General features: G+C 43.3%; 1 protein-coding gene across 12 annotated transcripts in view; it reads left to right on the top strand.

Annotated features, from left to right (window-relative positions):
• The window catches only part of KALRN (kalirin RhoGEF kinase), a 521,871-nt gene that overhangs the window by 410,359 nt on the left and 83,659 nt on the right, over positions 1 to 27,853 (top strand). For 11 of the 12 annotated variants that reach the window (XM_065671413.1, XM_065671394.1, XM_065671393.1 and 8 more), the window contains 2 exons: positions 10,198 to 10,227; positions 11,796 to 12,042. In XM_065671413.1, coding sequence (XP_065527485.1) covers positions 10,198 to 10,227; positions 11,796 to 12,042 — 277 coding nt within the window. The remainder of the gene's footprint in view (positions 1 to 10,197; positions 10,228 to 11,795; positions 12,043 to 27,853) is intronic. The other variant, XM_065671396.1, reaches the window with a different exon arrangement.

Genomic DNA, 27,853 nt, shown 5'->3' with positions numbered 1-27,853 from the left:
TCCTGTTTTTTTTCTCAGTCACTGCCTTTTCTTTAAAGCCCTTCTAGCTGGAAAGTGGATAGAAATGTTGAATTAGTGCAACAGAATTTATTAAGGGAACATAATCTGACTGGAAAAGGAGATACTCAGCCAAAGAAGTGTCCTGTTGGATATTCAGTTTAAGTAGGTGTGATAATATGATGTTAATAGCATGCAGACACAAGGATGGCAGGCAGGCTGTGGATGTTACAAGTGATAATAAATGGAGTTTAAGGAAGTGCAGCAAAGTTTAATAATTTCTACTTTCATTTTAGATTTCTCACTTATGCAGTTTGAGGAATTAATTTACTCAAAATGAATTAGTTTTTTTTATTGGAATTGTTCTGTTTTTTTACAAGTGCTGATCAACAGTAAGGGCTGTTTGTTGACGTGGCTAGTTGCCACTGCTGGTATACACCATCTTATTTTGCTCATCCACAGGCCCCTGTTTTGTCATCTGTCCTGCCCCAGTTCTGACAAAAAACTATACTTTTCCAGTGCCTCTGTCCCTCCATGCATGGGCTCCCATTGTCCCTCGTCTGCAGTTAGGATGGCACAAAATCCTTTGCTATTCTGGCTGAAAGTCAGATTAATTGTCAGATCCACTGGATTCACTGTCCTTCTGCGAAAGAATTTCTTACACAGTTTATTTCCTACTAGCAAAAGAACCAGATGTAGCTCCCCTGAGCACAGATCTTTGTATTTGCCAATTAAGCATAAGATAGAGATTTCGCCTGGGATTTTCAAAAGAAACCCGAAGGAAGTAAATGCTTAATTCACACTGAACTTTACTGTCTTCAGGCTCTCTCCCTTGTCTGTGACTCTGAAATCCAGCAATAGCTCTCTAGTTGAGCTGCCCTGAACATGACCTCCACATGGCTTTAGAGACACATTGGATATGGTAATGTCAAACATTAAGTGTACTTGGAGTTAATGCTGAAAATTTTACACTCAGCTACCAAAATATGTTGTTTATCCTGGACGCTGTTGTGTTTCATGTTGTCAAGTACCCTGAGGATGTCTTGAGCTTAGGTCATATCTCCCTTGTCTGCATGTGTTGTGTGTAAAAGAGAAATGTGGTTTTGGGGAACAAAAGGACACACGCATAAGTGCTGTGGATAAACATAGGCATCTGTCTTTGAAAACTGAGGCCTCTATTAAATTAACTGAGTCTAGCAAGAGCAAAAATGGGCATATTTGTTCAGGATCTTTTTACGTGTAATAGTGATTGTATAGGCCAGAGTGTTTTATCTGAAGTGCCTCCAGTGAAAAAAGCTAAGCAGGAGCTGGGAATGTGCTTATCAATAGACATTATTATTCTGCTCATCCTTTGATAAATGAACACAGAAAGTTCTTTCAGGCTTCTCTCAATCTTCTATTTGTTTCTGCTGGACTTCATTGATCCATATTTAGCCATACCTGATAATGTGATGTGACAGCAAATGTAAATGGTGAAGCCAATGAGCATTGAAACAAAAAAGCAAGTCAGATTAACGATCAAACTCTTTGGATTTATATTCTTGTTTGAAATAGAATTTATTACCTCGTTGGAAACTAAACCAAAACACACACGCAAAGCGCGTGCAACCATTTTTTGTTATAGTAGTTAAAGAAGTAAATTTTATGGGAGGAGGGTCCTCTGGACATGCTCCAGCCAACTCTATCAAACAGAGAGGCCAAGAATGATAAAATTCAAAACCTGCAGCTGCTGGTTCCTTTGGGAGTCACATTACGGTAGTACGAGCAACAGTCTTTCATTTTGAAAAGGGAAGCATGCAACTGCAGCCAAAGGACTTTCAATGCTATTTTAGGTAAGCTGATCTGAGTAAAGGCCATTGTAATCTCTTGTGCTGCTCAGGTTTTAGGCGATATTTTCATTTCATAATGCCGTTTCTGTAAAAACATCTGCTTAGATGTGCCAGGCTCGATCGGGCACCCTGTTACATCACTTGGCAAATGAGGTCACATCAAGTAAATAGCGGTATTATGGAGAGGAGAAAGAAAGCCCCAGGATTTAACTGCTAGGACTCAAGCTGCGACCCATCGTGATGGCTGAAGATCATGCAGCAATGCTGAAAAGGATCCGTGGGTGCAGTGGACAAGGCGAGCAATAGGGAGGACTCATAAGTAATCATCTCCCTCAAGTTCCCTTTTCCACAGGGCCACACTGACAAAGGGTATGGGCATGCAACAGTTTTGTAGACTCTCTTGCTCAAGGTGGGCATTGCTTCAAGTAGAGTTTACCCATGCAGCCTATCCACAGCAGCAATGGATGGTTTTTATATGGTGATTAATGGGAATGCTGAACAGGAGACTTATATATAACAGCCAGTAAACTGCAGGCCTTAGAGAAAGCAGCTTGGGGGAGAGAGAGACGGGTCTGTGGGGTTGCCTGGCTGCTTCCAACTGCTATTATGGTAACTGCAACCACCTCATCCAGACAGTGTCTGGAGTTTATGTTGCAGCCCAAACCTCTTAAAGTGTGCTCTAAATTTACCAGAAACATTGTCACTCTCAGCTGGTGAAAAATCGTGGACGACACTGGGTGCAATAGAAATAGGCAGTAGACACCCAGGCTGTGCTGAGCCCAGCCATGTGCCCAGTGCAGTGCTGCTGCAGGGCAGTGCCCTCAACCATCACACCTTCTTTCAGCCTGAAGCCTGCCTGGCACGCAGTGCTGTCTAACAGTCATGTCAGTAACGTGCCCTGGTTTTCCTACTATGCCCTAAATGCCCCTGAAAATTCCCACTATGCATTATGACACCTACAAAAGGAAAGGGAGCAGGAAAAGTGCCAGCTGGTACCAGGTCTTCCTTCCAGTAAGTAGTGTTGGAGATGAACACTACCCACTGTCATCATTACTCCTAATGAGCTTTCTGTCATCTCAAATCTGCATTTCCCTTTATGTTCTTTTAGACCAACTTACTACTGAAAATCATTAAAAGTAACTTATCCAAACCCACCTTTGAGGTAATTTTGGGCCTAAGGCCCTGATTTATAGTAATGGGACCTAGGGACCACCAATAGAAAGAAAAATAGCAGCTATTATATCTGTGAAAAGGAAATGACTTGGAAAAGGAGGGATGCCAAGCTAGCCTCTCCAGCAATGGCAAAGGGGAATGAGACTTACAGGACCATATGGCTTAGACATTGTTTGAATAATCTCTCCCAATTAAGAACAAAGCCAGTTTTATATAAAACATCTGTTCTGTGAATTCAACAATTTGGGCAAAAACATCAGGGGATACTCTAAATCCTTCATCATGTTTTTGGTTTCTCTGTTCTGATTCTTAGCCATTTTGAGGAGCTAATACCCCTCAAGGAGGAGTGTTGTGGTTTCCTATGATACTACCAATCATCAGTGCAGGCTTTTCCATTTCTGCATGCTGGGCTCCTCGTCCATGCTGCCTTCAGAGATACTGCCTTCACTGCTAAGGTCTGTTCATTTTAGGACAGTCCAGGGTACCTGAGGCAGGTCAGTGAAGATCAGCAGAGGATCTACAATGAATGGGCATCACTGGAGTTGGGCTGGGCTGAGGCACAGGAAGGTGGATCCTCCCATCAGCTCTGTCTGCTGCTCATAACAGTGCTGGGAGCTGAGCATGGCTGTCCACTGGGGAGGGTATCTGTCTAATGTAATCAAGCTTAGATGTATCTAAAACACAGTGGCAGTTAGCCACTAAATTCTGGTTGCTGCACGCTTGCAGAGGTGAAGTAGAGAGTGTAAGATTATGCCTTCTCTGCCTTCAAGAACTCGCTTCTTACAGCAGTACCATAACAAGATAACATAGCTTTGAAGCAATCTGCAACTGCTTGTCTTGGAAATTTTTGCTTTTTATTTGACATTGTTTCAAATTATGTCACTTCTCATAACTCCATTAGAAAAGTAACTGTGCAGACAGCAACATACCTGTCTGCAATAATTATCCAGATTAAAAAGGAAATACAATCTGAGAAAATCCGTATTGAGCAAATTTGATCCAGTGTACAAACTGAGATCTCCTTAGTTCTAAAGCATCCGCAGGATGATCTTATTGTGCTTTCTCTCCGAGTATCATTTGCTTCCTTCCGAAGAGGGCATCAGTCTGAGGTCTCTCCTCTGGTTATTTTGAGCCATTGTTCTTCAGGTAATTGTTTTTATTTTGGTGTAATTTGAAAGCAGGGGTGGCTAATCTGGGGCCTGTAGATCCTCATCATTCCCTGATGTCAATATCAGGAAGCTGTAGGTTCTGTGATAGCAAGCACATAGTGGGGGTCATACTCATCTGGGAACACTGAGGAGGGAACAAGGCTGCGGGAAGATTCTTTGATTCTTCCCTTCTCAAAACTCTGGGCACACAGAATGCCCTGGTTAGATAAAGACAGATGTGCACATCACCCACACTTTGCAAGGGCTCATGTGCTTGTCCTTTTTCTTTCTAAAGCTTCTGTTGGACTTGAATTCTCCTTCTTCAGTGGTACCAGGTATGTGATGCAGAAAGATGAGTTTCTATTTTTATTTCTGTTTAGAACTCATCAGCTGTGTAGACCTTTGACTGTGCACACTTTGCCTGTGCTGTTTGTACCTGAAGATCTTCCACAAAGTTCCTGGCCAGAATACATGATTCTGTGTACTTGCTAGCAGTGTCTTGGGAGTTAATGTTTGATGGATCATCTATTGACTGAAACTCTCTACTGTCTGCTTTGCTCAGACTGTGCTGGACGTATGAAAGAAAGCAACTAGTCAGTACTCCCTGATTTCAGTCTATTCTTGTGCTTTTATTAACTCTGGGTAAGTTTAGAACATCTTGTGGCTGTGAAAGGCAGCAGGTAGAGGTTTACATTGGAGGGTTTCATCCGGCTGCCTTTCTCACCCTCTGCAACAGTGTCAGCAAAGGGTTTTGGAGCCAGTTGTACTGGCTCTGTGTCACTGAGGAAACACAGATGATATCTGCTCCATTTTGTGGTTCTCCAGGGAAGGGAAAGGAATGGAATTTGGGCAGCAGCTCTCTGACACAAATACCATGAGGAAACCTTCAATCCTACAGAATCAGAAACCGACTGATGCTCTGATTCAATTTCTTGGGTGAAACAAAGTGAGTCTGGTCATCTTTATCTTCAAAAGCATTTTTTATAGTTGAGTGTGCTGTTTAATTTGGGTCAACTTTAGTCTTACTTTCTGGATAAAAGGCTCCAGAAATATTCAGACAGCTCTGTTCAAGCTGTTCTGCAGATGTCAGCAGATGCCGGAGTCCAAAATCCGGCAGAGTTGGGATGTGGTTGTGTAGCAGGGACTCCAGCAAGAGATGCTGGATGGGAAAGGTATGTGCTATTTGAGACCATAACACCAGATTTCCTTTCCATTAGCATATTTCTATGTCCGACATGCCATCTCTGCCTCAACTTCCTGCTGTGGAATAACTTACTATATCTTGATTTATAGAATGCTGCATGTCTAGATGCCTCTCTTATCTCCTTGCTGAGAAGAGCAAAGACGGTACATTTGGACTACAGCATGTCACCATTATCCTAGCCATGTGTCTGACTAATTGCTTAAATACAAAGAGACCTTCCAGTGAAGCTCAAGCAGTGATCCCCTCTGGTCTGTCAGACAAAACAGAAAAAGTGGGAAGCACCAATTCCATCTTAATGGAAGATGGGTAGAGGGATCTGAGGGACTAAAAAAGGCTCAGAGATGAGTCAGGTATTTACCAAATTTCTGATTCTGAACTCAGTTTGGAGCAATTCTGCTGACCATAATAGGATATTCATGGTTTACCTCATAGCTCCTGAAATAGTCTGTCCGCATACAAACACCTCCATACTGATGCAATGAAGCATCCATCAGAATTGCCAGAGCTCTCAGCTCAGCATCCTTCAGAGCTGCAGAGGCATTAGAGGGAAGAACATGAGTGACTCAGTGTTTGCACTCCAAACAGAGCCTGTTGCAAAGTAAGAAAACTAAAGCAATTCTCTAGTACTGAAATTCCTCAAAGGCTTCTTCTGAATTTGATACCTCTCTCAAAACTCCCAGTAAAAAGAAAATCTATGAAATTACAGGAATTTTCAGAAAGAACTCTGCAGGAGATGAGATTTCTCATGCCTGTCCACCAGCTAGAGTGACAGCTCCTGGATCTACTTCAGTGCAGACAAAAATCAATATCTAAGCGGTTTTATTCACTTTGTTGAATATCTTGATAAGAATGCAAATCCTATTCTTGCTCCCGCTGCCTCTCTCACCCACTTAAAATAGGCTGTTTATGGTGACTAAATGCTTCTGTCCAAAACTGGCTGTCATCCAAAACCAGATGGGCAGAAAGCCTAAGAGCAACAGAAAACTAGCAATTTATACTAGGGACACAGTGCCACACCACACAGAATGCTTTGTTTAAACTAGCAGAGCTCTGTGTCCTAATGAATATATGTAAATAAGCAGCTAGTGTGGATTTCTACAACAATGTTGGCATATTTCAAAATACTTAAATACACTGAGAAGTTCTTCTGACCCTGATAGATTCATTTTCCATTGCTGATTCTTTGACTGCAAATCATATGTTGTCTTGAGATTTGTACTGCAGAATAAACAACTTCTTACCTTCCTGAAATACATTGGTTTCTACCTACATCTGCGGATGCTGTGCACTGCTGGCTCAGCTTCTGAACATGATTTTATGATTGAAAAATATAATGAAGGGGAAATTGGAAGCAGGCTTAAGACCTTAATTATGAAAGGACTAAAACCTTAATTATGGCGCTGTGCCACAGGAGGGAAGACCAAGCATGCCAATATTCTGCATCCTTGTAAAAACAGAAAATTGAAATGCCTGCTACATTTGCCAGGGCAGCGGGCATTTATTCACTTACCCTGACACAACCACCACGGTATCGCTATTACCGGTTCTTTGCCTCTCAGATCTTGGGTTCATGATTTAGAACCACTGTGAAAGCCATTGCGATTTGCAGAATATACCATTTAGTTACCCGTTAAGAAGTGGCAGAGGAGTCTTTCTTCAGACACCCATCTCCCAAATCCCTGCTCACCCTGTTAGAGAACTATTCATTCCCCCTTTCAACTAGAGTAGATTTAGTACTACTGAGGATCTATTTTAGAGGAAAGGAAGGCCAGCCTGTGACCTGATAGGTGTTTTTCATCTGCACTATAATGATCAATATGCCTCTGGTGTTCAGCCTTGCTTCTTCTGGCTGCTGCTTTCTGGCTGAAAACTAAACAGATGCAGCAGTGGCCATGCATACTGTGATACAGGAAAGACCATCTCACTGTAATCCTGCACTAACTAGTATCTGCTGGTTCCTGGATCTGAGCTGTCTCCTGCACTTGGAGCAGCCTGGGTGCCCGTGCAGCAGGATGTGACCATGCCTGGGATCATTTTGGCTGCTTGCTCTTCACCTTCCCACAGCTGACAGGCACTTGGTTGGGTGTTCCCAGAAGCAAAAAGGCTCCTGTAAGTCATGACAAAACTCATGCACCAGAGTCCATGGCGTAACTGACGTGAACTGCTCTGATCAATGCTCAGAGGTTTGTGAGCAGTGTCCTGTGTTAGAGAGGGGAGTTTTCAATGGCTGCACAGCTTGGTCCCTGCCTGCACTGGTGGCATAGGGCAGGGCTCCATTCTAGCTCAGATCTGATATGTTTAGAACATCCTGAGGAAAACATGTACACACTGAATGCACAGTGATGCTTTCTAGCCCAGGAACAAGTGAACGCAGATGATGGGAGATGGTTTGCTGAAGGCAGGCACTGTGGAGACAGGCTGGAGCTCCTGCTAGCTTCTCTCAGGACATACGGCACATTCACTCCAGACTGCTTGGGGCCTTCCTGCTTCCTCATTACATTTTGCTATTTGCTTCTGTTTCCTTTTCTTCCTGATTTGAAGGCTGTTGCTTGCTGTGTAATTCATTAAACTTGTCCCTGTGTCAGGCCTTTCAGTTACGCCTTGTGCTCTGCAGAGGCATGTTGCATTGTCACTTTTATGTCTCTCCATGGTCTTCTTGTGCCATACACAGCTTAGACTGCTGGCTGGGTTTTAAATGCATCCAGTCAGTGTCTTTAACAGTGGGTTTTATCACAGGAATAATAAAAGTGAACATTACATGTTAAAACATGAAGCCATTTACCTGTGAAGTTCAACTTTAAGGGCATTCTCTATGTTCTTTCTCTTTCCAAACCGAACGCAGTATGTGCGAGAAACCAGCAGCCCGTCTGTATTCCAAGTTGCATGCTCCGATGTAGAGAGAAGCATAATGCACTTCTCTGAGACTGGAAAATTACTCTTTCAGAACAAATGAAGTAACTAATAGCTTGAGGGATCACTTCATAGGTGAAAGGATTTCTGTCATCAGGAATCAGACGTATTTGCATTATTCCTCAGTGGCTTACAAATTGTATATGTATTAGTATTATATAGGTTTCTAGAGGGTTTATTTTGCTGTGAGTTAATTTGGTAAGTAAATGTTCTTTGTGGTGTGGTGATATGTAAGACACAGAAGAGGCATGGCAAATACTTGGAAGTTCTTGGGCAAAAGGCAAGAAGAACTCCTTTTCTGTTCTTTGTGTCTGTCACCTAAAAATGATCTGTGGGCCCCTGCCTGAGCTATCTGCTTGCACCTACTACCTGCACCTGTAAAAGGGAACCTGCTTAATTCCTCCTGCCAAAGAGGGGTTCTTTCCCTGAAAATGCATGGTCCACCCAGCGAGTTGGACCTGGGGAAACGCCGGTCCATGTTTCCATCCCGAGGATGTTGGAGGAGCAGGCGATAGTGGCTTCTAGGAGGCTGAGGGAAGTTATCTCCCTCCCTCCCACATCAAAGGTAGGCTTCTAAAGCCAGTGTGTATGCGCATCTCCCCTGCTGAGGAAGAGCTTGATCACACTGGGTGCCAAGCAGTTCCTAGAGGGGATGATTGCTTCCAGTTCTCATTATATTAAATCACTATTTTCAATGAATCGGAGAAAACACGAGCTCAGGGATAGATGGTACCTGAGGGTCACACAGCACACCTGCTTCCTCTGGGATAATGCTTATAGGTGTTGCCCCAATCGAAGCATCTGTTTGTACCACAGATGTTGAGTTATTTGAGAGGGAATTGACAAAGGTCTGAGATAAACCGATTTGAGGTCAGCTGCTCCTCAGCCCACAGTGAGGAGGGCAGCCTTGCAGGCAGGGAGCAGGTCTCCTAGGCTGATGCTCCCTGGGAAGTGCCTTGTTAGTTTGAAATTGAAAAGCTGCCTTCACTAGGCCTTTTTCCCTGGAATATTTCAGGGCTCTTTCGCCTTTCCTCCTTAAGCAATAAAAATCAGTTATTTTTCAAAAAGCAACACAAACCATCTGAAGATTTTTTTTTATTTTATTTTATTTTATTTTTTTTTATGTTCCCGAACATCCTCTGCCTATATCATTGGAGGTGGTGGGTCTTGGAATCCTGTCTGAACCAGCTTCTTCATGCCCAGACACCGCACATCGTACTTGGTTAAGCACTTCGAAGGCACGAGAGTTAATTCTTTATAGCAAATTGCCTTGCTGTGTGATGGCAAACACGGACACCTAGTGGTGCTGGAGTGCAGGACATGCAGATGCTTGAAATACACCTCTGGGAGAGTAGGTACAGAGAGTACCTGTTCATGTTTTCTCCTAAAAGAACGAGAGATAATTATTTTCAGAGAAAATATCTATAGCATAATGTGGTGGATAGAAATATTACCTAGCATGGACTAGGAGAAGAATTAGGGGAAATTCATCACATTTGGTAAGATTTGTCAGTAGATTTGCCAAGAAGCAATCACTTTTATTCTTGTGTCTTAAATATCTCATGCCACACTAAATCAAATACCATATTGGATCAGAAAGATTTCCTACTCCTCAAATCAATCCATAGCAAAAAACCCTCAGCAAATATTATAGCAATAACTTATTCTTAGCATACATGTGAATGTTTGTATTCCAGTTATGGGGAGATTACGTCAGTGTGATGAATGGTGGGTTTGCTGATAAACTGCATAGCTAGGTGATAAACTGATCTCTTGTGTGCTTTCATCAATGCACTGAGCTCTTTCTGCCAGGATTAATGCCAGCACTTTGTCTGAATGGCCTGGAACAGCTGCCATGGTTTGTTTTGTTTGTGTTTTCTATTTATTTACAAATAATCTTTCAGAGAAATATTTCCTTCTTCTTCCCCAAATCTAGCATTTCGTCTACGGCAGAGACACAGGACAGGTGAGAACCAGTCCTTGTCCACTGACCCCTTTCTGTAATTGTAAATGTCACCCCTGTGAATGGAATTTCTTTCACCCCTGCACTGGGCACACAAACCCCTATGCCACTGAGTGGGGAGGCAGGCTGTTTCCACAGGAGTATGCATTCAGGGCTGTTTGGGCTCAGATAAGGGATTTTGTGATTGTACCAGCTGAAGAGTGAAGTCTGTAGAGATGAGAGTGCTGTCCTCAAGGTTTCCCCCATTCAAGCTGATAAACAGATCCCAGTTTTCACAGAGATACTCAGCATCTTCTTACAAAGTTTTTCCCAATTCAGTTGGATTTACAAGTTAAAAACATTTAAAAACATTTTATAACGTGCTTGGGTTTAGCCTCATATCCTAAGAAAATGAGGTGTATGGTATTACACTGTTTTGGAGCAGCTTATTTACTATTCTCATGTTAATAACTTTTGCATCAGTGAAATAACTTCTATCAAACTTGACACTGGAATAAGAACCTCAAAGATTCCTGCATGCTTCAGGGAAGCAGGCAGCACATAGGGGAGGAATACTGAAAGGAGGGTCCCTAGTGATAGGCAGACACCAAGAAATCCACATTGCGGTGGAACATTATTAAGAAAGATTCCTCACACCAGAAAGAAGCTTAGATTTGTGCTCACACCTTTTTAGACGCCCAAGAATCCAGCTCTGAGATCCAAAGCCTGTAAAAAACTAAGCTTTGTTACCTCTGCTGCTTACGCAATCACTGCTTCTGTTTTGTTCTGCTATATGCACAAGTGCTTATATATCCAGTCTCTGGTTATATAGAGGCTATGATTAAACAGAGACCAGAATTGTTCACCAAGAGTCAGAGCAGGGTGTGGGCTGAAGAAAAGCAGCAGGCTGCCAGTGCTCAGTACGGAAGTAAGACGATACATTTATTCTTAGATACAAATCCTGGAAGTCAGCACATAATCAGTCACTCTGCGTTTATGTATTTACACCTCTGCTTTCCATCAGAGAGAAGGTTTTCTGATCTGCCCCTCCAGGATTCTCTAGTCTCACAAGAGGTCCCTAAAGCAAGCTTGGGAAGATGAGAGCATGTTTCTTGCCTTGCAAAAGAAAAAAATCAAGTGTAGCTGTTCCCTCGCTACCGTGGTAGCATGGGGGAATGTGTCTAACTCATGCTGTAGAGGTGAGCTGGAATTTGTCCTGCCACGAGGGACAGCGTAGAGGCAGCCTGGGCTATTGCCAGTCTAAGAAGTCACCCCAGAAACTAAAGCAATAAACAAAAAAGCAAGGTTTCTGATGGGCAGTCACAGCTAGAAAACTGACCCGCAGCTAGCATTCAGTACATTACTGGGTGGGTAGATTTGATATCTCGCTTCAGCCCAGCAGAATCAATAAGAAGTAAAGGAAACCAGGGGCACAACATGTTGAACTTTGACAAAAGAAATTATTAACTTGGCTTCTAAGGAACACAAATCCTGTCTTTGCCAGTGTAAATATGATGCAAAGATGATTGCCTTCATCCTACCCTCCCTAACTTCTGTTCCTGTTCTTTTTTTTCCCTGTTGAACCTGGGCAGTTGTCTGGAGGGTGTGAACTAACGGTGGTGCTCCAGGACTTCACTGCAGGCCACAGCAGCGAGCTCAGCATTCAGGTGGGGCAGACTGTGGAGCTGCTGGAGAGGCCAAGCGAACGGCCAGGCTGGTGTTTGGTCCGGACCACGGAGCGGAGCCCGCCTCAAGAGGGTCTGGTCCCCAGCAGCGCTCTCTGCATTTCCCATTCCCGCAGCAGTGTGGAGATGGATTGCTTCTTCCCTTCAGGAAAAGGTAGGACCCAGTCTGGAGGGTTTAAAACTGTTTTGGATTTCCCCTTTTGTATCATGTAAGTGCAAAGCTGCTTGGGCTGCTCTTGCAGTCAGCGTGGGTAAAAAGCTGTTTAGTCATTAGTGAGTTTTGTTACCGGATCTCTGTGAATGGGCACAGTGCTAGCCTAACTCCATTTCCATGAATCAATGTTTGTACATGTGCGTCTTTTGCTGTGTGGTGGTCATTATTGTCTGGAGAGTCTGGATAAAAATAAGACCTTTAAACAACAAAGGGACTGTTTTCAGTGCCTAAAAATCTACAGGGAGGAAAAGTCATGTTGTATACTCCCCAAATTGTGGATATGTTATTTTATGAGTGCCACAATGCACACTAATGCGTGGTCTTTTAGTATATCCCTGTTGCCTGTCTATTATTGCAAAGGAGTGCAAAGAAGCCACCAGTGAGTACTGGTACACTATTGACATGTGAACTGGAGACATTGTATGTAATGGCACAGTACAATGGGGAAAGACTCCTTTATAACTAGCAACAAAACATATCCCTGCTATTATCCTGAGAGCGTGGGCTTCACCCACAATGAATGGTGAAATATTGTTTGTCTCTTTGGTGTCTGTAGCCTATTCAGTTGATGTTCTGTTCTGAGCAGTGTATGTCCCACATACAGCATCCATGCACCAGGCACAGGAGACACTTCAGTCTGATAGATCAGAACAAGTCCAGTTCAGGGCATCCGGAGCATTTCTCCTTTTCGTTGTGCCCTCATTTTTGGCCATGCACAACACAAGTAAGGTTTAGGGAGGAAAGGCTCCAGTCATCTCACTCCCGACTTCAAGCCCCCAAAATGAAGTGGCTTTTAAAATATTTTGCCTCTGTATTAAAGGAAATAGTATTCAATCTATTCTTGTTTGAGCAAGTTAAGCTTGGTGGTTTTCTTTGTTTTGAGAAAAAGCACTGAAACTGGGCTGTACTCCATCCTTGCTCCTTGCCTGCACTCCCACTGTGGAGGCTGGGAGTGGGGCTCATCCCCAGGGCAGAGCAGTGTGGTAGGGCAAGGGTCTGCAATCAGGGTTTCCCTTAGAGAGCCGCCTGATTTAAACCTTGAGGAGGAGAGCTCAGCTTTTGCTCTTGGATTTGACCCTCTCAGCAGGCCTCATTCGGTTAGGTGCTTCCCTTTGCCCTGTTTTGCAAGAGGGAGGAGGTGAAGTCAGTGCTGGCCATCAGCTCTGTCTGTGATGCAAACTCCAAACTCATCATGCACTTCTTAGACCCACTGCTGTGTCTCCTTCCTGCTGCATGCCGGAGCCCTTCCCTACTCCTGCTGCCACAGGAGCCTGTCCTGGTCCTCAGCTGTCTTTTGAGAAGCACTGCAATTGCTTACATGCAAATTAAATCTGTGAATAAACAGAAGGGTTGGGTAAAACTGAAGATCAGCCTGGTCTGCATAACAGTAGTCACTGCCTGGCATGACTCACAGGAAGCCAGAGACGTGTCTGCTGGGTGCATGGTCCAGCAGTCAGGCCCGTGTCCTCTGCGGAAGGACGCTGTGAGACACCACTAAACCTTCATTTCAGTGCGCTAGGTTGTAGAGCTTTTCCTCAATTGAAATTAAACCAGAAATTACAGGAGTAGGCTGTGGAAAGGGATGCAGGAAATGCTGAGGAGGATGGAGACCGTGCTGCAGGGGGGGGCAGACTGGTAAGAAACATGGGGATTCTGCTTCTGGGACAATTGCATGAGCGTCAGGGCACAACTGCACCACAGGTATGGTGTGACAAGCACAGTGCCAGGCTGTGGCTGGTGGGCCAGAGCCGACTGATGCCTGGAAGTCACCAGGTTGCGTCAGCATAGCACTGTGTCTGCGCTAGCACACTGTGCCTGCCTGTGGGGCAGGTTATCTCATGTAGCACGCAGTGACTACTTCCAGGTTGGAGCTGGCTCTTGTCCCATCATCTCAAAGCAGGTGCAGAGTCAGCCTGGGGCTGGCTGGCTCCAGCCATGTATTCATGTTACTTCCTTACATCTCCTTCCCACCCAGCCTCAGTTTTCTTCCTGCGCATACCAAAGCTGTATCAGGGAGCCTCAGTATTAATGGGATCTCCAGAAGTGCTGCTAGAAATAATAAAAATAACCACTCAATCCGCAGTTTTGGCCAGAGTACAGCAAATAGGTTCTGTGTCTAATCAGTTCTCCTCTATTAGGAAAACAGGAAATTGTTTAAACTGAATGAACAGATGCTGGGAAAAAAGAAGGAGTGGTAAGTTTAAAGGGGAAAATTCAGTAGCCATTGGAAGAGCCTGCTGGTATCATGAGATGCTGGAAGGATTAGCATGATAAATACCTTCTGACTATTGATATTTGTGTCCTTTAATACTTTCAGTAGCCTTAGGCACGTGTTGGACTTAGAATCCCACCCTTGAAAAATTTCTGGCCTTTCTCTACAACCCAAAACAAAGGCTGGCTCATCTTATAACAACATCAAATGGTGTCCCCTGTCTGTTTCAAGTATACATACACAGTTGCAGAAAAGCAGGTTAATTTTGCCTGCAATTACCAGGAGACAAAATTCTTTGCTTTTACAAGCACTATAATTTCTAAAACAGAAAGCATTTATTCACAAAACTTAACAATTCTAACAGTAGAGTTTGCCATCATGATAGAAACATGCAGAGGTTTTGACAAGTATTAAAACATAGTTGCATCTGCTTAGTGGGAAATTGCAAATCACTGTGTCCTGTTATAAGTTATGGTGGACTATAAATCTAAATTATGTGGCTCACAGAAGCGATCTACCTGAATAGATGACGGCTTGAAAGATTTGGTGGCATCACCAGAGCCTTTTGTAGAGCCTCAGTGCAAGTCCTCATCAAACAAAAAAAAAATCCTTCTTAAACAGCCTCACTGAAAGCCAGTGAAGATGCAAACCCAAACTTCACAACTGAACTTGTGCTCTGCCACTTCCTCACTTTTTTACTCTATTCATTTGAAATTAGGTAATGAATTAACATAAAGTATTGCAAAAGGAAAAATGTGGTGTGAACGTAAGAGAACAAACCTGAGAGAACACTTCCAACCTTTTGTAATGAAATATCTTTACAGATTTCTCTTGAGGATGAAAACAGTAAAAGTGCAGACTTTAAGGACTGCTCTCCCAGCCTTCTGTCTGACTGCTGGCTGAGTTCCTTTGGAGGATACACATTGGATTTTTTCATGACTTGGCTACAGCTCAGAGCCCAAGTATAGTTCTGCCTGTCCTTCCTTTCACAGCGTCATAGAATAGTTAGGGTTGGAAAGGACCTTAAGATCATCTAGTTCCAACCCCCCTGCCATGGGCAGGGACACCTCACACTAAACCATGTCACCCAAGGCTCTGTCCAGCTTGGCCTTGAACACTGCCAGGGATGGAGCATTCGCAACTTCCTTGGGCAACCCATTCCAGTGTCTCACCACCCTAACAGGAAAGAATTTCCTCCTTATATCCAATCTAAACTTCCCCTGTTTAAGTTTTAACCCATTACCCCTTGTCCTGTCACTACAGTCCCTAGCGAAGAGTCCCTCCCCAGCATCCCTATAGGCCCCCTCCAGATACTGGAAGGCTGCTATGAGGTCTCCACGCAGCCTTCTCTTCTCCAGGCTGAACAGCCCCAACTTCCTCAGCCTGTCTTCATACGGGAGGTGCTCCAGTCCCCTGATCATCCTCGTGGCCCTCCTCTACACTTGTTCCAACAGTTCCATGTCCTTTTTATGTTGAGGACACCTCTGCACACAACACTCCAGGTGAGGTCTCACAAGAGCAGAGTAGAGGGGCAGGATCACCTCTTTCGACCTGTTGGTCACGCTCCTTTTGATGCAGCCCAGGATACGCTTGGCTTTCTGGGCTGTGAGTGCACACTGAAGCCGGCTCATGTTCATTTTCTCATTGAGCAATACCCCCAAGTCCTTCTCTGCAGGGCTGCTCTGAATCTCTTCTCTGCCCGACCTGTAGCTGTGCCTGGGATTGCTCCAACCCAGGTGTAGGACCTTGCACTTGGGTCCTGATTGGTTTCTGATGACCTGAGAGTGTTTGCAGTTACCCTCTGAAAAAAGTGAACAGGTTTCTGGGGTTCACCTTTTGCAAGCGATTTACAGATGATTGTGTAAAAGAAACTCATCTGCAGTCTCTGTTACTGTACTCGAGAATTTATGGGATGAGTTTTTTTCTGAGTAGCATTCCAAGGAAGGAAAAAGAAAGACCTGTGACACTAGGAATGTAGCTCTGATTGAGCAATCCCACATGGCTGATTACAGGGAAGCTGTGATTTTTATTCTTCTCTCTTTTACCCTATAATTGAGCTCTGAGGTATTCAGTTATAAATTTCAAAGAGAAATCCACAAGGATAGAAAGGAACTTAATGACTTAGCCAATATTCATTAAGCTCACTGCGACAAGCATATCCCTGGTGTCAGCCTGTTAGCTTTGACTGAGTGATTCCAATTTTGAATTTGGCCCACAAAACATTTAGATGAAATCTTGATCTTAAAATTCTTGTCTTATGAGCCCTCACCCAGCATTTTTCTTGTATCATCAAAGTCACAGTGTAATTCAAAGAGTAACCGAGAGTAGTTCTTGCAGTAATTTTAAGCAACCTCCATCACTAAAGGAAAAAGAGAGTGTTAAAACAAAATAGGTTTTATGGCACTTGTTTTGGACTGATGTTATGTAAAGGGATCCTGTTCAGGGCCCCAAACCAAACCCTTCCTGCAGGATACTTGTGTCTGGTACATATCTCTGGAGGAGGGGAGGAATATATTTTTTTAAGATGCTATGCAAACATCTTGCTGTGCAGGCAGATGGCCGCTTGACAGCAAGGCTTCGGTGGCAGTGGTGGGTCCTTGTAACAGAGCAAACTGAGAAGCAGTTGGTTCTTTTCCAACTGAAAAGGGAACATAGGTTTCACAGGGTGTATGTTAGCGGGGTGAGCATCTCGCCTGCACTTCCTAGATGGATGACATGGGCCCTGGTGGAAGAGCACCTGGTCAGGAGGGCCGGGAGTTTTGGTGCTGCTCATGTGATAGCCTGTACTCTTAGGGGGTTGTCTTCCTGACCCTACAGCCAGAGAGAGCCTGAGACTGGTAGGTGTGATGGCAGGCTGGGCTGTGAAAGGAGGAAAAAGAATAAGGATTTAATAAGTCTGGTGAGCAGAATGGCATCGATGAAAAAGAGGTAATGCAGAGACCTGTGGATTTGTAACCACTCCTTGTGGGAAGAAGCAGGTCATTTAACGGATTAGTGTGCAAAGCTGGTGAGGCTAGTCTAGCTCTTATTGGGGTTGGAAATCTCTTTCCTCCAGTTCCTGATCTCAGAAGAGTGGTCTGTGTAGGGAAAAGCATGATTGTTTCTTCCCACGTGTCTGTTTTTAAGAACATCTTGTATTTTAGTGGGGGAAAAGAGTCTAGGCTGCTTTTATTGTGTCCCTGTTCCTGTTGAGTATTAAATTGTGATCTGCATTGGCTCACGCACTTTCTCCGTTGTGTTTTAAACAGTCCCTGGTGTGAAACATATTAGATGGCAATGATTCCTGATGTCCCGGGGGGAGCTGTGTGAGGACAATTCAGAAGTTTTAGTGCACCACATTAAACCTTCAGTCGTTCTCCTAGAGGCTGAGAAATTGGTTTTGGTTTTGAAAGTCTTAATTAAGAGCAGTCGATTAAAATGTTTGTAAGGCTCTGAACTAAAGGAAACATTTCATTAGGTATCACAGTCAATTCAGCTGGCACATAAACAGGTCATGGGGTTTCTATCAAGCAAACAATGTTCAGGCTCCCATTGTCAATATAAATATGAAGCATTTAAATAAAAAAACAAACCCTCACCTCTGTTCCTAACACCATTCCAACAAGGGTGTTCACAGTCAAAATTTCATGGTGTAGACTGCCTTTCAAGAGAGATCATGTGGACCCCTCCTACCAGCATTTAACGCCTCATGGCATCCTTGTTACAAGCTCAGGGCATGGCTTATGCAGAAAAATCACATCAGGAAAGTTTTTGCTGTGTTCTACTCCTTTTCAACTGTGATGGAGCAGCTGGAAACAGGTTGGCTAACCAGCATGGTGTAACACGGCAGCTCTCTGTGGGCTGGCACGAAGGGCTGCTGGGGCCCAGCTTGGGACTACTGCTCTACCTCATTATACAAATGTGGCTATATGCAGCCATGAAAGGAATGGAAATAGAAAGATGAAAGAACTCAAAACCACTTTGCTATTTCAATCAGGTCACCCTTTCGCTTGTTTTTTTCTCCACTGTGTCTCCCTCCTCTCTCTCACCAAAAAATGGCTCTTTGTCTTCATTTCCATGGGCTTTGTAGCTTCTCCCCACTGTTATCACAAAATCATAGAGCCATAGAATGGTTTGGGTTGGAAGGGTCCTTAAAGATCATGTAGTTCCAGCTCCCCTGCCATGGGCAGGGACACCTTCCACTAGATCAGGTTGCTCAAAGCCCTTTCCAACCTGGCCTTGAACACTGCCAGGGATGGGGGATCAAAACTTCTCTGGGAAATGTCTGCCCCAGTGACAGAGATCTGGCGATGCCTGACTCCTGTACCTACCAGTATTTTGATTCCAGACCTCTGTGCTTTCTCCTGCTTCATTGTCGCCCTGTAGAAAAACTCATAAAGTGGTGCTGTCTATACTTGCATCTCCTCATGGACTCTGCTATCTCCAAAATAATAAAAAGGTAAAAAATATCTAGCAGCATTTGGCAATATGGGTGATGAGATCTGATTTTGTTGTTTCTAAGAGGCAGGCCAATTCAAGCCTGAGAGGATGAGCCATACCTGTGTAGGGGTATTCATGTCATTATGACTTGCAGCTGTACCACAGATTATACCTGTTGGGTACATCGGTATATCAAGAAGACAAACCTATAGTCAAGTCCTTGCACAGTCAAGCCCTAAAGGCAGTGTCAGTCCAAGCACCCCCAGAGGCACTAGATAAGCTAGGCAGCCTGACCAAGCATAGCAAATACTTGTCTTCCATGGCAAGCTGCTGCAACTACAAGTCGTGGGACACAGACGGTATGCAGGCTGCTGGAGCCATGTTCTGATGGCTTGTGCATACCTGCATTTCTCTCACATGGTATTTCTATTTCATTATCTTTTCTTATTTTCAGTATGGCATCATTAGATATTCCAAGCTAGTTTCAGCCATGTGGACTTGTTTAGGGCATATCAGTAAAGTCAATTATACTCATTGCATCAGCTGCTTTGTTATCTAATCAAAGTAAAAGGCCTCCAGTGCTCTACCTGGAACTTTATTTTTGTGGAGAAATACAATTTTGATGAATGCTTTGATAAAACAGGAAAAGCTATTTTGGGGGAAGTTGCTTTGCTTTTGTACAGTGGATTTTTATTATTTTAAACACAGGAGCCTTTGTTTAAAAGAGAGAAAGCCTGCAAATTTTCTTGTTTACTTTGCCTTTGCTTCCCCTTCTGACAGGGGGTAAAACTTTATCAGCCTACTCCCCTGTGAGCTTAACCCCAAATTTCACTGTATGATGTCTGTGCTGTTCTTTTCACTGAAAAAAGAACACAAAAAAAAGGGGGGGGGCGGATTTAAAATGTTGTGGCCAACTGAGCTCATCAAGGCTGCCAAAGGGTTCAGCACTTGGTCTGGCTTGGAAACTTGGGGGAAACTCAGCAGTGATACTGAGGGCAGCGGAAGACAGATCACAGCTCTAAAAAGGCTTTTTCTTGTGGGCTCTCTGGACCTGTTTCCTCTCTTGACTTGTCTTATTTCTGTCTGTCTGAGGTGTTGAGAGCAGCACTCAGGCAGATGTGGCTAAGCATTTTAAGATGAGGCAGAGAAGGCAAGTCATTGAGACATAGCCATGCATTCTCCCAGCTCTTTGATGTTTCTCTGGGACTGTCATGTCCTGCTGAAGTTTGCTTGTAAAGTCATTGTTAGAAGGCATTTTCATGCTTCCCCACAGGAAAAAAATAATGTAACACAGAGTCTCTCTCTGCATTAATCTCAGCACCTCACTTCCTCCCACAGCTTCTGTGGAAGACCAAGGTCATAAATTCTCCATGCCCTCCTGGCCTTCCAGCCCTCTTTGCTAGGGCCAGCCCTTGCTTTCCAGGACCAGGTTAAGCCCCAGATATTCAGGGCTTTGTGCAATGGGATGGGGTTTTACCCCTCAGTGCAGGTGTTGAGAAGCCCCAGAGCACCCCTTTCCCTATCCTGCAAAGAAGAAAAAACCTCCCTCCTTTGCTGCAGCTCACTCACAGGCAAAGGGGAGGTCCCAGCCAGTCCGGGCTGCCAGGACCTAGATGCTTAGGTGATGGGTGGGTGGCCATAGCCCTCTCCTGGCCCCTTCTGAGAGACAACAGTCTGAGAGCACTTCAGCTGTGCACACCTGGACAAACAAGACTGCACTGGTCTTTTCTCCCAGCTTGTCTTCAAAGACATGCTGGAAAAGGAGTCTTTAGTTTTTGTTGTTCACATATTGATGTCCCAACTGTTGGGACATCACAAAGGCCAAAGGCAGTTCTACTGAATAAATGAATAGGTGAATGGTCTGAATGTGATGCCCGTTTCTTTTTATTAAGTGCACAGGAACCTTACAGATGCTTTCTGTTTCTTCTCCTCCTTGGAGCTGTGGTCCCCCAGTGCACTGCAGACACCAGAGCAAGCAGGTGGAGTAGAGTTCAGTTTGTAGGATGAGGTTTTATACTAGCCCTGACCTGAAGCCAGCAACTATAACATCTCCAAGCCTCTACCCCACTAGTGAGAAACAAGCAGCCTGGAGGAAGGGTATAAAAATAGCTCCTTGAGTAAAATCTATTTCCTCTGTATTTAGTCGTGTGTCTTGAAATACATGTAGTATGGTGGGAAGGGGGCAGTTGTTCTGTAGTGCTTGGCCCATCAAGCTAACAGGAAGGTCCTGAAAGAGCAATGGGAGCATGTGGATAGCTTGTGTCTTGTGTTTCCTCTGGGGCCAGTCTAAATTTAGCAGCTTCACAGATGGACATCAGACTGTAATCCATCTGGGACTATGGGGGGAAGAGTAGGATCTGGGTTGTTTGCCTAGGCTTTTTTGCTGTATAACCAGCTTCAGTGAGCCACCATTCATTGTTATGTTCCTCATGGTTTTCTGCTTTGTTCAGTACGCTGCAACTTACTGCCTGATCATTTTCCCTGAAATGCTTAAAGTTTAAGCATGAAGGAAAAATAAGCTGCTAATTTTGGGTTCATGCCTGAAATCTCTTCTAACTTTATGTCAATCTGTGGATGTATGTTTTAATAGCATCCTGACAGAGGTTACCCTATAATTAGTACTTGCAAGAATTGCCATAACGCAAGTACTTGATGATTTCAGCTTCCCCAAAATGTTGCCTCCTCACTCTTTCAGCTTCCAGACAGCTAAAGGGACTAATCCTATATGCAGTATTTGCATCCTGAAAGGTCTGTTCACTGCTGGGCTGGTCCTTCCGTTGCTAATCTTGAACAAATATTTTATGAGTATGTTTTGAAGTGAACTAGCTCTGCTAAAAATCCCATTTCCCTGACCAGTCTGAGCCGGAGCTATGCAAACTGCAGTACAAAGCACATGTGTATTAAATAATGTATGTCAAGTAATTGAAATTATGTTTATGTATATTTGCTTCAGCACACTGCCCAGATTTGATATATCGATCCTGACACAAGAAGCCTGATTTTCCTGTTATTTATGCAAGCATTTTGTCAGGGCAGTTATTCCCAGGTTACGCATTTTGCAAAAGAGCCTTAACCAACGTAAACTTTACTTAGTTCAGATTAATCCCGAATTATAAAAAGTGGAGTTAATGTTATTGTCACATGATGGTCTAGAAGTCTATGGCAGGAGATTATTTACATAAATGCCAATGTACTTTTTCTGTTCCTGTTAACCAGTCTCACAAAAGATACTATCTATCTCTTCTTACAAATGTTGCCTTTAACTCCAGAATTGTATTTTTTGAAGGTTTTTTTTGGTTGGGTGGGTGGGTTTTTTAAGGCAGGGTCCATACTTAACTATATTTTCCTTAAATCTGTTTAAATAAGTCTCTCACAGTTCAGAACAGGCTAATGGAGGTTAAGGCATTCTTGCCTTTGGATGTCCTGAGCATTTATTAAAAGGCGCTGTTCTATGTATGTATCATGTATTCTGCATAAATGCACTAAATAATTATTGATTCTTCAGAATTGTGATGCAATGAAATAAGTACTTTTTTCCTTTCTAGAGTTTGCAAAATACAAATTAAATTTTCCACAGTGTAAAAATAGCGAGAGATAATTGTTTGCATGTTGCAGGAAAGGTTGGGATGGCCTCCAGTCTCTCTAACGTGCGCCTCCCAACAGAAACAATAGTAATGGACTCTCCAACACTTCATGTGATAGAGCAGCCCTGTCTTCTTATCTTAAGCAAGACAATTTGCAGCACACATGTGTTGGTGACTCCTGTTTTCATGAAGTGAACCTAAGGTTCCATAATTCTTGCCAATAACATTAAACTGCCCGATTCCAAACTATAATTTTTATTGCCCTTTGCTTTTGTAAACCAAAGGGATTATAAGTTTAAAAGGAGCACACAGTGTTCATATTTCAAGGGCATTTTTCTATTTTCCAGATTAGGGAGGAACACTGAAATCTTTCAACTCAAGATACACTTCAAATAAGTATTTTTAGGTCTTCATACATTTCAGTTTTACTCCTTCCAGACTGCACCCAGCTCTTTATTTTCCCTGTAGATTTCATATATCTTCAGAATTTTAAGATAATAGCTGCATTTTGCCAAGGAATATATACCCGGTTTCCTTGGAAATCTATGGGAATTGCATTTAGGTATCACAGAACAGATTCTGGCCGTAAAAGCCAAATGCCATTCTTCAGAAAAACACGGAAGAATTAACTCTGCAGGACTCTTACTCATTGAAATAAAAACATTTTCCTTCCAGTGACTGCAAAAGTCAGATTAAGTTTCATGAAGCATGAACCACTCAGGGTGCTCTTGGTGCAAAGGAAGGCCATTCAAACCCATGAAAAAGCTCAGTAAAAAAAAGTTTTGTGCGTGGATGGCAGGGGAAGGTAGTTCAGGATTTACACCCAGTAGTCTTCATGGCCATTGCACATCTGTTCAGACAAGTCTGCTGTAGTTGTGCTGTGCATACACAGTGCTATTCCACAGGAGAACTGCTTTGTACATAGTCTTCACCTGGGAGCTATATAAGTATATACTGCAATGTTCAATCTGCTACAGCCTTTCCTTATTTTGAAGTTATGTCTTTCTTCACATAAGTATGCAAAAATGCACATTCCACTCCCCGTCAGCTTGCTGATTGCCATCATAAAACATGCTACAGGACATGCAGGCACAGCAGAGATGGGCCTGATCTCAGCAGCACTGGGGGCTGGTGCTTCTCTCTGCTGAGCAAAAGATAGTTGGAGAGATGGAAGTGCCCATTTTGCCTCATTAAAGGGAGGCTGAATGTCTTTGAGCATCAGATACGTGTTCTGTGCCTACCCAGGCAGCCAGGATGTACCATAGTGAGTAGCATCACTGAAACCAGAAGACAGTACAACAGTACAGGTGACACGTATGTCATGCAGCTTGAGGCTTTGCAGTAAAATCTGAACAGCAATGACAGGAGAACCAAGGCAGATCACAGAACCCATCTGGGATAAAATGCACTTTTTTTCCATGCTAGGTTAATTTTAACCTGGATCGGTTTGCAGATCAGATTCACTGTGAGGCTGCACAAACATTTCTGTTGGCACGGAGGTAGCAGCAGGAAGGAGCAGGCACCTGGGAGAGACAGACAGGCAACAAAGGGTTTTGGCAGGGCTGTTGGCTCTTGACAATTCAAAGTGCTCATGGAACTATCATGTAATGTGGAGCTCTTACATACCAAGAGCTTGGCTGAACATAGGAATTAAAACATACTCCATGACATCATGTACTTGTCCCTCTCACAGAAAGACAACAGGTTTTTCTGTCTGTGAGGGCTGGAAATGCCACTGTGTAGAAGTCCATCTTTTGGCAATATCTGATGGTATCCAGCAGAAGGGGGATTTCTAGAGTACTTGGTCTAGACTAGCAATTGCTCACTGATGTTCCCAGGAGCAGCATTTCTGTACTGGACATCAGCAGACATCCTGCCTGGCAGAGAGCTAGCATCCTAATAATGCCATTATTGCTAGTGTGTGGCACCAAAGAATGAAAGCAGGCAGAGGTGCTCCACACTAATAAAAGCAGAGGGGTTGTTTTCTAGCCACTCATTCCACTAGCTAAAAAAAATAGTTTGGTTTTTCTTTTAGTTCTCTGCACTAAGGCTGCCTGTTTTGTGTGCCCTTGTTATTTATACCCACCATTAAGTTTCAATAACAGCTTTACAAATTCTTTTATGCTTGTCATAAATCTGGTATTGTAAATCAGAAAGCTTTGCCATCCTGAATATTGCCTGGTAAGAACTTCTCTGCGTTTTTACCCCATTAAAAAAAGGGAAGTGGAAAATGCAGTTAATGCAATAATTTTGGCCCCAATAAAGAAAAGCTTTTATAATATTGACATCGAATTTTATTTTAATTCCAGTCCAATTCCTGTAGACTGGCCAAACCGAGAACATTTTCCCTCTAACTCACAAATGGTGTGTGCCACTTTTGTAATTTTAGTTTTAATTTGCCTTGAATCATAACTGTGTTGGATACTAGGTAAGGAGTAGGTGAGGAACAGAGCTTGCGCCTTCTGCAAAACATCTCAGGAAAACAGTCTGAATACTCTTCCTTTAAAAAAACCCAACCAACCAACAACAACAAAAAGCCCACACACACAAAAAAAAAAAAAAAAACAAAAAAAAACGCTCAAAACCACAACCAAACAAGAAAAAAAAACCACCAAACACCAAAAAACAACCAAACCAAACAAGAAAAACCCCAACCAAAACAGGTAACAACTTACTCTAAGGGAGAAGAAATGCCATTTAGAGATAAAATTAGCTGTGGTTTCTACTTTCTAAATAGAACGACCTCAGGCAAGTTGAGACAGGCAAGTGGGGAATACTTTTGTTATACTATTAGCCTGTAGTTGCTAAAACAACAACTCACCTTTGTCATGCACAAGTGGGTGAGGCTCCTGTTTGTCTTGGAAAGCAGACCATGATGGGCTGAGATAGACTCGTGATTTCTCTGCTGAGGCCCAACACAGTAACACAGGAGCCAGAACATGTCCAAAAGGCAGCGCTTTAATGCTTTGTGTCTCCCATCACTGGGTATTGCAGGAGCTACCAAAGATATGTCTCTGCTCTAATGGAGATAAGTGCTTCAGGAAATTAACACAAAACCTGCTTTAAAGTTTTATTTCAACTTTCTTCTGCTGAAGGGTTGTGTTTCCATTCTGACCAGCTTGTTCAGGATGCGTCCACCATCTAGCATAGCTCTGCAGCTACGTACAGTACTAGCATAACGTGGCACGTAGCTTCACTTACTGGATCTCTCACGTTTAACTGGTTTGTGAGGTCAGGCTCTTTGCTGCAGCCTCACTTGAGTGTAACTCATCTGGTGGTACTGCTGGCCAGTCAGACAAGTCCACTCTTGCTGAAGCAGTACAGCCAGTCTAGGGCAGGTGAACTTACACTGAGAACTTGGAGGATGGCAGCATAGTAGGACTATATACCAGCTTCTTTTTTCTTAAGCAACTCACTGTCAGAAAATGGTTACTGCTTAGGAAGAAGCTGTATATGTAGTGGAATTGGTCCTGTGCCCACGAAACCAGAGGAAATAGACAATGTAGGAATCTGTTCTAATATATCTGAGAGGCAAAATTAGCCTGGAGATTGAAGGGGCACATGTGTTCCACAGGTCTGTTCTACTTCCGAGAGTGAATGAAACTCTTGCAGATTATACCTATGTGAATATTTTGGGGGCAGCTCTAAGTTCCCTTGAGACAGACTGAACCACATGAAAGTGAGTTTATGTATCTTATTCTGCAGTCTGCTCTACATCCGTCTACCTCGTGCTGTTTATGTGATGATCGTTTTAAGATACTTTTGGGGGTAAGTCTCCAAGTAACTTGTCTTTTTTTGCTTTTGTTTTTGTTTTGTAGGCTCTTCCTTCTTTGTAGGATGGAGCGAAATATAAAAGATGGGTTGTAGATTAGGAAAGAAAGGTTAGGCTAGTGCCAGTAGGGGAATTCTGATGTTTGGAGGAGATGGGTTACGCAGCATAACGGTGAGGTCCATGTCAGCAGAGCAAACAGGTCTGGCTATGGCTTTTAAGGCTCTACAGTAGAGTTGGTGGGCCATGATGCTGTTTGTTTCCATATACCCATCCCATCCTGACGTTTACAGCAGAGGGATCAGGAAAGATATATTCTAACATTTGCTGAACATATGCCTACACCGCAGTTCAGCGTGGGGTTTGTGCTGGGCTGTCTATATTTCTTCTTAATTTGTTTGTTTTAGCTAGTTGAGAATGTTCTTTTTTTACCTACCACTGTGCTGAAGTGAGGAGCCAAAAACCTCTCTTTGGAGTTGTGCTCCCTTGCGCCGGGAGGGAATATGACTCTTATTTATTTATTTCTTTAATTTTTTCTTTTTTTTTTTTTTTTTGTTATTTTCTTTTAAATTATTTTCATCTGATTTGATCTGGTTTAGTACCCAAGAAAGTTGTTGTTTTTTCCAACTGGCACAACAAGGCCCTGGCTATTTTTAAAGAATGTGGTTCATTTGATTTAATCTAATGAATGTTTAGTGCTGTTGAAAATAGCTGGAGCCAGAGCCAAGAATAATGTACTGAAATGTGCTGGTTGAGCAAGGACTGTTTCACTCTGCCAATCTGCTTTCCCCTCAATTGTTCAGATTTACCTGGTTTTGCGAGTAGCATTTGCAGGCAAGATATATTGATCGAGGTTGCTTTTTAATACTGAATCTAAAGGCCAATAATGTCAAAGACATATTTTGCCACACTCATTTCAAGACATATCAAACAATAACAGCTCTTCTTGTTCAGTGTAGAGTGTCTAATCTCTGTTTCTGACCACTTTGAAGGGAATGTGAAATGCTAATACCCTTTTATCGTGCATAGGAAAATTGAGGCATGAAATGGTGATTTTTTTCCCTAAAGTGAGAGAATCAGTAATGAACTAGTGAGCTAGTGGGTTCCTTAAGCTGCTCTGTAACTCTTGATTTCTCCATGAACTGACACAAGGCCATAATTGGAAAACAAATCCTGTATTTAAGTCCTTGCTCCTGGTGTTTCTCATTGACTCGCTCTTGGCACATCCGTGTTTACTGTCCTGCCTGCATCTTCTGAATTGCTCTGCAGAGCTACCTAACTCTCCCTATTAACAAAGCTTAAATTTCTACATTTGTTTGCACTATCTGAATATCATAGAGTCATAGAATAGTTTAGGTCGGAAGGGACCTTCAAAGGTTATCTAATCCAAGCCCCCTGCAATGAGCCAGGACATCTCCAACCAGATCAGGTTGCCCAAAGCCACATCCAGCCTGACCTTGAATGTCTCCAGGGATGGGGCAGCCACCACCTCTCTGGGCAACCCGTGCCAGTGTTTTACCACCCTCATTGTAAAAATCTTTTTCCTCACATCCAGCCTGAACCTCCCCTCTTTCAGTTTAAAACCATCACCCCTTGCCCTGTCACAACAGGCCCTGCTGAAAAATCTCTCCCCATCTTTCTTATAGGCCCCTACTAAGAGCTGAAAAGTTACAATAAGGTGTCCCCAGAGTCTCCTCCTCTCCAGGCTGAACAACCCCATTGAATATGTCTCTGCAAATCATAATGCATATTTAAATGATGTATTTA

This window comes from Lathamus discolor, chromosome 3 (assembly GCF_037157495.1).
Source record: "Lathamus discolor isolate bLatDis1 chromosome 3, bLatDis1.hap1, whole genome shotgun sequence".
Classification (NCBI taxonomy): Eukaryota; Metazoa; Chordata; class Aves; order Psittaciformes; family Psittacidae; genus Lathamus; species Lathamus discolor.
This window is presented reverse-complemented; position numbering and strand designations above follow the sequence as displayed.